This window comes from Nansenia antarctica (assembly GCF_963989245.1).
Source record: "Nansenia antarctica genome assembly, chromosome: 2".
Lineage (NCBI taxonomy): Eukaryota > Metazoa > Chordata > Actinopteri > Argentiniformes > Microstomatidae > Nansenia > Nansenia antarctica.
Genome location: NC_137675.1, coordinates 41830044 through 41843265, shown reverse-complemented (window position 1 = coordinate 41843265; position 13222 = coordinate 41830044). Strand labels below are relative to the sequence as shown.

Genomic DNA, 13222 nt, shown 5'->3' with positions numbered 1-13222 from the left:
ATGAGGCCCAATTTTGTTTTAGACTCTGTAGGCTACTGTATTTGTTTATTAAGACTTAAGATATATTATCTGAATTTCTCTTGTTTTATCAAATGTTCCAATTATTTTCATTTCTTGTGCTGGTTTAAAATTGCAGGAAACTAGCACAAATAATTGTGTGGGAGAGACGGGCCGCCGCTACCAAAACGTGCACAGTTTTGGGTCGCTCCACCACCAAAAACTCTCACTCCAAACTTTTGGTGAAACATGGCAGCCCTAAAGTGTTTCTAATTTCGACACCAACACCACGATGTGTGTGTTCAGGGATGCATGAAGCTGGGGGCAGGAGGAGAACAATATGAGACGATGAAGGTTGGGGTAGTAGCCTATAGTTCCTGTAAGAAACTCAAACCCCTTTCACCCCTGGTGCACGATTAGATATAGTCTACCCATCTCTGTATGCAACTCGGCGGCGCTGAGTGTGCCGCGGGCCAACGGTCAATGTTCGCCGCGGACACGGCCGCAAGCGGCCGGGCGCGGCTCTCATTGCCCTGTGGGCCCTGGAACGCGCGCCTATTCTTGTGTGTCAGTGATTGTGTTTGTGTTTGAGAAAAAAAATAAAATAACACCCCTACATATTCCAGAAGTTGGCGTGGTCTACCCCAACTCGGGTGGGAATCGCTAGGACGCAGCCCGGCGTGAGCTGAAAAAACTGCGTCGTATTCTACCCCCCCCCCCCCCCCACAACTCATAGCCCCCCCAACTCATCAACTGTTGCTTAAAGTTTAGACTGTAATGTTCACAAAACAAGGCCAGTGATCCGCTCCCGTGCCACAGGAAGCCTTTAGGCGTGCGTGCATCAAAGTGAGGAGCGCATTTCGGGAACTTGTTGACACACAGTTGAGCTGTTGAGCTTGATTCTTTCTTTTTATTTATTTCCACCATTGCAAAGAACATGTATGATACTGAGAAGGATATGAGGAGATATTAGCTTTGATAATGATGGTCAGACGTCGAGAAGATTCATCTGACACAGAGAGCAGCCACCATGTCGCCTCTCACAAGATTATGTCGTTGGTAAGTAGACTCCGCATTCCCCATTTACAAATGTGTTGGTCCTACTTTTAGAGTTCACTGCATGTAGGCTAGACATATGTTTTGATTGATGTAATATAGGCTTCTTTAGTCGTAGGCTATTTAGTTAAATACAGTGTGAAGCAAATCCCGTCCGTTCTGCTGGCGCTGTCCATGGCGCTGTCCATGGTGCTAAAAGTAAGAATGTATTTCCCACATGAACCATCCTGACGGTTTATGTCGGCATTTCCCGGGACTTGCCAGCATAAACCGTTTTCCCACATGTACCGTAACATATGCACCAATTACAGATTGCCCCTTCAACTTTGGAATAGGTGCTTCTTGTTCTCAGCATAGATAGCACAGCTTGCCTGGTTAACCCCCCTCTCAGACTGTTGATTCAGAGTACCAACTTGTTCATTCTCTGTAAAATGAACTTGCTTTATTTACATGATATCATTAATGCCCTCCAGGTGGGTATTCCACGTACGTTGATTAGTATATCGGCGATTAAAATAAAAGCCGCGTTCAGGGAACTCATGATTGGGATTCAAGCCTCAGGTGATTCCTCGAACGTTGATTAGTATATCGGCGATTAAAATAAAAGCCGCGTTCAGGGAACTCATGATTGGGATTCAAGCCTCAGGTGATTCCTCGAACAGACATAAAGAGCCCCGAAGAGTCGAATTGTCGAAATGAAGATACTACACTCTGCAGCGGTCCTACTTTTTGCGCAGCACACCTACTTATTGGTCTTTATGAAGACAAAAAATAAGATGTAAAATAGTGCAATACTGCCGCAATTAACAAGGCGAGGGAAATGGTTTGGGAAGAAATTGCTGACCGATTAAATGTGTAGTTCATACTAGCCCCAGTTATTGTTATATGTTCATATTTTAATAAATGAATATTTACTACTGTGGTGATATCAGCAGATATCTGATTTAAACCCGGATCAGAGTTAATCGCGCTTCTAGGAATCGGCCCCATGTTCTGTTCTGTGTAATTGTATTCATATATTTGTATGTTGTATGCTTTTGTGAATGGACCTATCGCTAAGTCACGCCCCCTTTGAAAACTCGGACAAACAAACGCTTCACTGACTGACTGACCGACCGTGACTGAATGACATTCAATGACTTACAATGGCGGGAGTTGGCAAATTTCTGATTTCTGATTTATCACAGCAAGTAATAGACATGTTTTTTTTAAAAGATGACAAGAATATTTCGTCTAGAAGCTTTTCACCATCAGATATTAGCGAGTTGTTTGTCCGAGTTTTCTGCCTGTAGTGACTTTTGCTGTGATATGATTGGACAATTTCTATTTTGGGGCGTGGCTTCATTGTAATCATTCATTCATTGTAATCTGACTGTTTTTATTGACATAATAAAAATATGGTTATGATTGATATTTCTTCTGATGCCTATTTACCACTGTTTAAATACTAAAAGATTAACTTGGACACTTTTATTTTAACCCTTTTAGACCTAATTTTATATTCATATTTTCATATGTTCATATTCCGGAATATGGCATTCCGATACAAGAACATTTTCGGTGTTTTCATATTACATCACAGAGCCAAAATGATATGACCATTTTAAAGAGAAGAGCTAGTACTTTTAAATGGTATCAATGTTTATTTTATTATTTGAGAATAACTATCCTTTATCCAGCAGATTTCACACAGCAATCTTTACAAAAATCTTCTCCGGCTGCCATACTCCATCAGAAAACTGCATTTTAAACCATTTTACTTACAAGCTTGAAGGAAAGTTAGAGGGTATGAGGCATGCACAATTCTGTTGGCAATTCAGAATAGAAGACAGGTTAGAAATATCTTATATTGTTCAAGAGTAATGACCATTCTAGTGATTAGTGACATGGAGGAAAAAGAAAATCGGAATTGGGTTTTATAGGTTTTTAGTCAAGAATAAAAGTATTTTGTAATGTTTTGGCTGTAAAAATGTCAGATAATGTCCTGTGAGTAAATGCCTTTGCTCCTTTTGTCAGGATTACTTCAGCTTTCAATATCTGACATTACTGAAATGTTTTGAGGGGAAAAAAACACAAAAATGGAATTGATTTTAGAGGGTTTTTAGTGAAATATTAAATTGACTATATACAAATAATTAAGAACAGACTATATACAAATGATTTAGAACAGACTATATACAAATAATTAAGAACAGACTATATACACAAGCTATGCCTCACAAGCAAGATCCAGGTGTTAGTCAACAAATGCCTGCGGTACATCCTCAAGCTGTGGTGGCCCATCAGAATCACAAATGAAGAGCTGTGGAGAATAACAAACCAGGACAGCATAGCTACCACCATCAAAAGGAGAAAGTGGAGCTGGATAGGGCACACCCTTAGGAAGGACTCCAACAACATCACTAGACAGGCCAGTGTTTCCTCTACATGCATTTCATCGTGGCGGACCGCCACGATGGAATTTCCTCCGCCACCATTCAGATTTCTCAACCCCAAAAAAAAAAAAAATTTAGGCCGCTTTTCAGACCTTCACAGCGCTAGACACACCCACAAGCGCTGAAACTGGACCAGTCCGTGTGTGTCGCGAGTATTGAACTTGAGGCTGCGTTCGTAAATTCGCTCTGAGAGCCCCGGAGCGCACACTGGGTTCAACGTCATAAAGGGACCAAGTCATTTGATTGGACAAGAGGCATTCCGTGAGTGCTGATCAGATTTCCAGAGCGTATTTACGAACGCGCCCTGGCTGTCACCCGAACACCGCGAGCTAGCGTAGTGTAGTGTAGTATAGGATGCGTAGTGTAGTGTAGTGTAGGATGGAGAGAGAGAGGAGAAGCCTCTCTATGTGTTACCTATGTCCAGTGTACTAGAACCACTCTAACAGGAGTGTTTGTCCGTGAATAACACCGGCTATGCCCGGGGTAGAAACACAAGACTATAGCTGGATAAGGTCTACAGGTCTACACGGTCATTTTAAGCCGTCGACCAGCCCTCTACGACCACGGGAAGTCATGTTAAAAGTGAAGATACTTCTGTTAAACTAAGCTAAGCTAAACATCGCTAATCGCTAACTCCCTCCTGGGCTTAAAGTGACAAGTAATAACGTTGTGAAAAAAAACGTCAGATCAGTGTTTTTGTTTTTATTGACAACGGAATTACATGCTGGAAAAACATGCAGACACAGACAATAAGAGACACACGGGAGAAGTACAGGAAAACATTTTCTTTTTTTGGGCCATCCTCGAGTTTTGGCTGAAATTACGTCGTTGTTTTGAGCGCGCGTGCGGTCAGCACTACCCGCCACCATTGTAAAAATTCCTGGAGGAAACACTGCAGGCCTTGGACTACAACCCGCAGGGGAAGAGGAAAGCTGGAAGGCCGAAAAACACCTGGAGACGTTCCACACTCCAAGACCTGAAGAACATCGGGGTGAGCTGGCAAGAAACAAAGGCCCAGGCCCAAAAGAGAGTGAGATGGAGAGCTCTGGTGGACGCCCTATGCCCCTCAACGGGGTGAAGAGGACTAACTAACTAACTATATACAGACAGGCCTACTGTACTCAGTCGTGGTACAGAGTGAAACAGTTCCTGTCGAGTTGAAGGCAGAGGCCCACACCACACTCTCTACATCTCCAAGGAGTGTTTCTTTTGCACAGAGTGCACCTCTTTCTCCCCAGGGTGGCTCTCACAGTCTTGCCCTTCCCCTGACCGTCACTCACAGGGACAGGGAAATGGCCCTGGCTGGGGGTCCTCTCCGGCCTGCCATGCAGTGGCACTCCCAGGAGCTGGGCAGTCAGCTGCTCCTGGAAGTCCTGGCGTGTCATGTGTCCCTGAAACAAAATCAGAATCAGATTTACTCTTGCCGGGGGTTTTCACACATACATGTAATTTGCTTTGGAATGTTGGTGCATAACAATAAGTAGACAAGCATACAAAAGGTGCAAGGACAAGACAGGACAGTGCAAAATACAGAAGAGTACAATTACATACCTCCTGCTTGCTTTTACATAGCTCCTTGTGGACTATGTAGCTGTTTGTCAAACTAATGTCCACAAAGTGCTGGAACACAGTAATAGGCCACCGCCTGGTTTTGCGGTGGACAGAGTTTGTCCCCAGCATCTGGTCAGATGTATCAACACCCCCCATGTACTTATTATACTCCCCGACAGCTGTGGGCCTGGGGATGGGGACCCTCTCATTTTGTCCATCAGCTAGATAGATAGGAGAGAAAAGGAGGGTGCACATTGTCACAATGGTAATTCAATGTGTTTTGTTGTAATATGCATGTATAGTGTGTTGTAATATGCATGTATAGTGTGTTGTAACATGCATGTATAGTGTGTTGTAATATGCATGTATAGTGTGTTGTAATATGCATGTATAGTGTGTTGTAATATGCATGTATAGTGTGTTGTAATATGCATGTATAGTGTGTTGTAACATGCATTTATTCATCAACTGACAAAAGGTTACATTACAGCATATGTCAATACCTGTCTTCTGCCAGCGCAGTACCGTCTCGCCAGTGTAGACTGGATGGACATTGGTGCACATGGAACTAGAGGCATGCTAAAAGTAATGTAGATAATATAACAATAATATAACTTCATCCCGAAGGAAAATATTATGCAAGTTACCCAAAAAGTTAGGCTACAAATGTGTTAGGCTATAACATACAAAAATTACTCACGTTGATGATGAATGATGTATTCACTTCCGTGTTCACTGTCGTCCTGACTCCTCGATAAATCGAGATGGAGGTTTTGACACCCTCAATGATTTCCGAGACATTTTTAATAATAATAATAATACTTGTTTACCCTCGAGAGATAGCAAAGAATATTTCATCGTTTCCAAAGCTTCAGAATAGGTTATTAGGGAACAATTTTTACGCTAGCAAACATTTAGTAAACCTCCTCCATTTTGTAAACTCCTCCCCCGCCTCCATTGTGAGTAAACGGACTCTGAGAATGTCGTCACGTCACATTTTACCGTAATACCCTATATGTTGGTTGAAGTGCAACATCTCAGCTTTCAGGGACAGTTGGAATTTTTTCGATAGCACAAACCGTTTAGAAATTACGGTAATTACAATGTTGTGTGTGGATTTGTGCTGGCGGAGGTACATTTCGGCGCAGAAGGAGAAATCCGCATTTAAAGACGTTTACGTTCATCGGAAGTAGGAGGGTCTGCAGGAAATGCGTCAGAAAGACAGGCATGATGGAGGAACTGAGAAGTGGGCTGATAGAGAGACGAGATGGACAATGTAGGAATTGGATAAATCCAGAAGATGGCAGTAGTGCAACGCTAAGAATGCAAGCTGCCGTTAAATCCAAAAGAAGAAGAAGACGGAAGTAGGTGGGCGGAGTTCCACCACATAGATCCGGCCGCAGCCCCCCCTCCCCCCAACTCGTAAACTGAACAACGTCTCGTCTTCTAGACAGACACAAGAAGAACAACTCGTGAACTGTCGTCTAATCTAACCAAATAGTCCTGCATTTGAAAGATACAGAGTTTGGTCCGTATATATTTCCCCAGAACTGTTGTACTCGACCCTACCTGCTATGTCGGCCCAGGCGCAGATGAGAGCGTTGCTGGACGAGTTGATGGGAACCTCAAGGGACGGTGAGTCTTTCTCAACCATGGAGTTATCTAGATAACGTTGGCTAAACACGAACATGCATGAATGTATGCGCTAATGTTCTCTCTGACCGTAAACAAATACTGTTGTTGTGGACCATCATGGTAAGTGTTGTTTGAGCGGACAATCCCACTCAATCACCATCGTCACGACTACTACCAGTCGTCTGTAGCAACAACTAGAACTAGCCTCCGACCATGGATGTGACCGCCACCTCAGTTAACGTCGTCGTCTAGACCTGTCTCAGTGGTTGGTTTGGAAGAGTGTTCTGATAGTAACAGTGATAGCAATTGTGTCCGGTGTTATATGATATGATATATGGCGACTGAACTAGTGCGCTGAAGTCAGGAGACGAACCCTCCTCCTCACCCCGGCAGCAGCGGAGTGAGCAACACGTTCGCAAGCAGCGCGAACAGCCAGATTGCTAGCCTACTTCATGTAAAAACAAAAGATCAATGTAAAATATATCTATATCTGCCGACAAAGTCAACACGACTACACTTTGTTCAAAATATTTGTCTGCCGTATTTCTTCCCATTCACAGGCTATGATGAGCATCATGATGAGATTGGATCAAACGACAGGGTCAAAGCTCTGTCATTCAACTATACGCTGGGCGATATTGCCTACATATCTTGGAATTGGAAGATGGCATCAGGGGCTTTACAGCACGCCTCAGGCGGTGGCAGTCCCGGCTGAATGCTGGAACTTATTTGCCTTTTTACCTGTTCTCTGTTTCTCTGCTCACATGGACAGACAGAATCACCCCAGTGAGAGGCACTGAGAAAGCACATGGCAGAGGTCATGGGAAGCTTGCAGGAGAACTTTAAGAACTTGGTCACTTACACCTAGGGTTCTCAGAGACTCCAATGGGTTGATAAGGCTGTATTCTGACCCCGTCATCAGACCTAGGTCTCAGTCTTCCAGAGACGGAGGCCTTAGTTACACTGCAAGCTAACAATGGCAGCAAGATGCTTTTTGAGGCAAAGAATGTGACAGTTATGGGTTGCAGAAAGGAAGAGACTCCTGCTTGGCTGAGAAAGTAGTTGATGTTCTGATCCAGTTTGGCAACAAATCCCAGTGTGCGTTAGGATTCTCACCCCTGGCATACCTCAGACAGAAACAGTCTTGATGCTGAGCTAGGTCTCAGGGTAGCACTGTCCATAACAATGGCCCAGAATAGACCTGCTTGTTGACAACCTCGAACAGCCACACACCTCTCATTAGGGGGTATGTATGTGTGTGTGTGTGTGTTCCATAGCTTCATTCCACTTCAAAATGGATATCATTGATTCTATGTTATCAACAACAGTTACAACACACTTTTCATCTGTATATGCACTTAAGGTTGCTGAACCTGTGTATGTGTGTGTGTTTAAATGTTTAATTCCAGTTGAACATGGAATCCATTGATATTTTTATATTACTATACAGTACAGGCCAAAAGTTTGGATACACCTTCTCATTCAATGCGTTTCCTTTATTTTCATGACTATTTGGTACATTGTAGATTCTCACTGAAGGCATCAAAACTATGAATGAACACATAGGAATTATGTATTTAACAATAAAGTGTGAAATAACTCTAAATATGTCTTATATTTTAGATTCCTCAAAGTAGCCACCCTTTGCTTTTTTGTTGTTAATAAAATATATAATAATAATATTAAATGTAATATGTGTTAATAATAATATGTTATTATATATATATATTTTATATATTTTATTAACAACAACCATTTTTTATTTTATTAACAACAAAAAAGCAAAGGGTGGCTACTTTGAGGAATCTAAAATCTAAGACATATTTAGAGTTATTTCACACTTTTTTGTTAAGTACATCATTCCACATGTGTTCATTCATAGTTTTGATGCCTTCAGTGAGAATCTACAATGTAAATAGTCATGAAAATAAAGGAAACACATTGAATGAGAAGGTGTGTCCAAACTTTTGGCCTGTACTGTATATCAATTAGGCTTACCATTGATATAGAAAAAAACATGAGTTAAATAAGAATGTATCCATATTGGAATGAAACTCACTGATTTAGTTATAGTTGCATGGTTTCATAAGCTTGGGTCCCAGGTAAACAGTGAATTTGTCATGGAGAGAATAGCTTTGTTCAGTCACTTTACTAACTGTATTATCCACAACTTAGAGTGGATGATTAAACAGGCATAACATGGTAAATGGACTGACTTATATAGCGCCTTTATCCAAAGCGCTTTACAACGGCCTCATTCACCCGTTCACACTAGGGGTGTAACGGATCACCTAACTCACGGATCGGATCGTGTCGCGGTTTTTGAGTCACGGATCGGATCATTTTTCGTGTGAAAAAACCCAACAACATTCAAGATATATAACATATTCTACACTCAAACATTAGGCTACATATTATACTGAAATACACATTCAACTTAAATGATGCAATAGGAGAGAGGGAGGAGGCGCCTGATTGCAGCAGTGAATCACTGGGCTCTTTAAAGCAGACAAATAAACATGTTTTAAACATGATATGAAAAAAAATGCCTACATTATCAGAAGTTGTCACGCTACCTTTTTCGTGCCTTCCGTCAACACACCAGGGTGAGGTCGCGTCAAATGTGTGGCCATGCTCGACGTATTGCCTCTCTCATACGACTTTCTCGTTGCACAATGCCTACTCACCGCAACTTTTTTATCGACCACCCTTCGTCCGTCATTGTTATAATTGACAGAGAAGCCAAAGTGCTCCCATACATGGGATTTAAATGACGAGGGAGGCATTTTGAGTTCTTCTCCGCCGCCAACATTACTAGCACTCTACTCTACTCGCCATGATACACTTGGGCCGCGTTCATAAATTTGCTTTGAGAGCGCCGGAGAGCACACTGGGTCCGACATCATACAGGGGCCAAGTAATTTGATTGGACGAAATGTTCTCAAGAAAAAATCACTACGGGTACTACGGCCTGGTACGGCCCAGTTGGTAGTGGAGAAAGCAAAACAAAGCGGGAGCACAGGTTCCGGTACAGGACACTAGTGGAGAAGCGCCATAAGAGGGTGTCTTTTCATACAGAAATAGTGTCTTTCAGAAATTGTAGTGGAATAATTCCAAATTTTCTCTGCTTCGGTGGATTTTGTCCACCGTTAAACCTTTTTTATTTTTTTATTTTTTTAAGAACATTTCGCAGTTATGGATGCATGGTATGGTGCCTTCAACATTGGTCTAATAAAGGCACCGTATGCACATGATACCTTAGCAGCCATCATTTTAAAGTACCATCCGAATGGAACATGCCTAAGAATGCTGATGGTAACTTCCTAATTGAGACACAACCCGTGTCTGCTCGAGTACAAGCAAATGCCTGTTTTTCAAATATCCATATCCATTTTGCGGTCATTGTAGGTGTCGTTATCAGTTACTAATCACAGTAATTACGTCTTTTTTTAAAGTAGAGTAGTCCAAATGCAAGTTCACCTGACCAGTGCGAAAATAGAAGCACCAATAACGCTTGATAACAACTGAAAACCAGCACAAAATAATGTGAAGCAATGATGACGAGGAATAGACATGTAAATACATACCAGATACAAGCTATGTGTTGATTATATTGGCCACTACCCAGTGTTCATCCACATCCTCCTGGTCCTTCTGCTCCCAGACATTTTCTCAGAAGTAGTCCAGGCCGGGTTGTTGTTGGGCATTGTGCATGCGTAAGTATGTTTATACAGAACAGAATTTTTGGTGTCGTGCCGAAGTTGGGAGAAGGGTATCCGTGCCAATATCGCCCTATGTTGGTTGAGGGGCCCCACAACGCATCCTTCCCATTGAAAACAACAAGCAAATTCTTGAATTCTTGATTTAATTTTTACCTCGTAGTTCCATTCCCAAGGGCAAAGAGGGCAACATAGCTCTGTCTGAAATCATGTTTGGTCACACAAGTTGCAGACCCACTCACAATACTTTAACGAGAATGCCTTTAAACCTATCTTTTAACAATGTTCAGAGGAGGATTTCAATCATCTTAGAACATTTAAAGTAAAAACTTTTTACTTGAGATGTTCTCATGTGCTTGAGTGGCATACATTTATTCAGGGGCCCGGAACGCTCCGGTTTACCTCAGAGCAGACGCATGTTTCATCCCACCAGTTCGGGGTTGTTTCGGTTGATGGCATAATAGTAATACTCTTCTACCAGTGGGCCCAGTAGCTCAGTTTGCAGTCGATACATTTTCTTGTCTCTGTGGTCCCCCTCATCCCCGCTGCAGGTGACGAGACGCGGCAGAGGATCAAGTTCACAGACGAGCGTGTCTGCAAGAGCCACCTGCTGAACTGCTGCCCCCATGACATCCTCTCAGGAACTGTGAGTAGCCCAACCATACTTCTTCAAAGCACCATTTCTAATTCCCCTTTCCTTCAAGAGAACTTAGAAGGAACAAGTCACCAACATTTTATTACTTTACAGTTACTGTATCCTTGTTTTTTTCCTGTTGCTCTAGCATATACAGTGTTACTTCAGTGTTACTATAGCATATACAGTGTTACTATAGCATATACAGTGTTATACAGTGTTACTATAGCATATACTGTGTTACTATACAGTGTTTCCCCTAGGTTTGCTGCCTTGGGGGGGTGGCATGGACCGTGGCACGAACCCCCCCCCCCCCCCCCCCCCCCAGGGGTAAGACCCTGAGACATACCAGCGTCATGTCCAGGGGGTGTACTTCTACATTAAGCCGCCTCACGCTACGGAAACAGGAGATAGGCTCCTGCCCCCTAAGGGCCATTAGGCTCGAGAACCATCGGTTCTCAAGGCTACTTACTTATGTGGTCTTGACTACCTGTCCACCTTTCTCACCTCTTGCTGTCTCTCTCTGGTGTGCCGACACCATCCTGCTCTCTCTCCTTCTCTCCCTCTCTATCCTCCTCTCTCCCTCTTTTGCTGTCAACCAAAAGGCAAACATAACAACTAGAGTATTTATAATCTAATAAGAGGTATACATTTATCCATATCAATTTATAACATAATTATAAGTGAATATTGGATTGCTGTGGGCAATGCAGTCAGAGAAAGTCATTTTGACTTTACTCTCTCACCTGAAAAAAAATGGTATGTCCAACTATAAAAAAAAAAGCATTTCCAATGCTTCAATCCACTGGCCATGTACTGTAAATATGCCATTATGGTATTACCATAAAGCCCAATTCTAGCAGAATAAGAAAGATTGTATATCTACTTTAAGTAAAATAATAAAGTGCATCCAGTTAGCTCTTTAGCTGTTAAGTGTGCAAGCAGACTAACTCATCTCATCACCTCTGAGCTAGCTAGCTAGCTAGTTCTTAGACACTATTTACACCATGAAGCTATAGTCAGACACTTTCTAGTCACAATAATAACGACCAATTTTAACCAACTTTCTCTGTCAGAACACTCAGCAATTACATTTGCTAACGTTTCAACTTGCTTACTTTCCATCTGCAGACATCTCACCCAGCAAAAACTCTCGTCGCGCGCACACACTCGTGCAAAATCTTGTATTATTCTCCAGTGCGAAGCGAAGTGTGGAGATAGGTCTGGCTATGCGAGACTACTGGCGGACTAACCAACGAGCTAACCAGATGCGGCCCGCCCTCCCAAGGCAATTGTAGGGGAAACACTGCTATAGCATATACAGTGTTGCTATAGCATATACAGTGTTGCTATAGCATATACAGTGTTGCTAAAGCATATACAGTGTTGCTAAAGCATATACAGTGTTGCTATAGCATATACAGTGTTGCTATATACTGTATATATACTATATACTGTATATATACTGTATATAGCATATACTGTGTATAGGGATGCTCCGATTTATCGGCCACCGATTTAAATCGGCCGATTTCACTCCAAATGACTCGATCGGTGATCGGCAAAAATGGCCGATCGCAAAAGCCGATCTTTTAAGTTATTTTATTGTGGGAAAACGTTATTTCTATGTTGTGATAACTTCTCAACAGGATTTTACAGGGTTCGTTCAAACTATCGTAATTCTTGAACTATATGTGCAATCGAAAAAAATCCAACAGTTTCTGAAAGCAGATATACGTTGCACTCTAACCATTTAGGGTTATTACGGTAGTTCACCCAAAAAAATTATGCATTCATGACCTCAAAGCGTCATAGGAGCTGGAGAGTGATTTCAAGAGAAGCGGTATTTTTTTATCATACAGCCCCAAAACAAAAGTATTTACAAAAGCCTTACCAAACAGTAGTCTATGGCAAACGAGAATGGTGAATCCAATCCATAAAGTATTTAGTGATCGTTAAACTGTTGTTTATCATATTGAGTGGGTACTTTACAACAAAAAAACAACGAGTCGGTGAGTGGTGTAGTTCTAGGCTGCGTTCGTAAATTCGCTCTGGAAATCTGACCAGCAGTCATGGAATGCCTCTTGTCCAATCAAATTACTTGGTCCCTTTATGACGTTGAGCCCAGTGTGCCCTCCTGCGCTCTCAGAGCGAATTTACGAACGCAGCCCTAGACTGTCTCGCTTCTACCCTGC

The 13222-nt window shown here is 42.3% G+C and overlaps 2 protein-coding genes across 2 annotated transcripts in view; one reads left to right on the top strand and one right to left on the bottom strand.

Annotated features, from left to right (window-relative positions):
* Window positions 1–4409: 4409 nt before the first annotated feature.
* LOC308149468 (piggyBac transposable element-derived protein 4-like) lies at window positions 4410–5852 on the bottom strand. Its single transcript, XM_080522325.1, has 3 exons — window positions 5740–5852; window positions 5040–5260; window positions 4410–4879 (listed from the first exon to the last, which is right to left on the bottom strand). Exons 2-3 carry the CDS (start codon window positions 5193–5195, stop codon window positions 4610–4612), a joined length of 426 nt encoding a protein of 141 aa, XP_080378451.1. The 5' UTR covers window positions 5196–5260; window positions 5740–5852; the 3' UTR covers window positions 4410–4609.
* Window positions 5853–6464: 612 nt separating this feature from the next.
* LOC308150160 (putative RNA-binding protein Luc7-like 1) overlaps window positions 6465–13222 on the top strand; it is a 31276-nt gene continuing 24518 nt past the window's right edge. The window contains exons 1-2 of the mRNA XM_080523021.1: window positions 6465–6674; window positions 10945–11039. Coding sequence (XP_080379147.1) covers window positions 6614–6674; window positions 10945–11039 — 156 coding nt within the window. The 5' untranslated portion in view covers window positions 6465–6613. The remainder of the gene's footprint in view (window positions 6675–10944; window positions 11040–13222) is intronic.

What these genes read in the sequence shown, in the direction of transcription:
- LOC308149468 (XM_080522325.1), bottom strand. Translation starts at nt 5,195, where the DNA reads ATGGGGGGTGTTGATACATCTGACCAGATGCTGGGGACAAACTCTGTC. An exon ending in TATGTAAAAGCAAGCAGGAG is followed by an intron (nt 4,880 to 5,039) that starts GTATGTAATTGT and finishes ATTTTGTTTCAG; the next exon opens with GGACACATGACACGCCAGGA.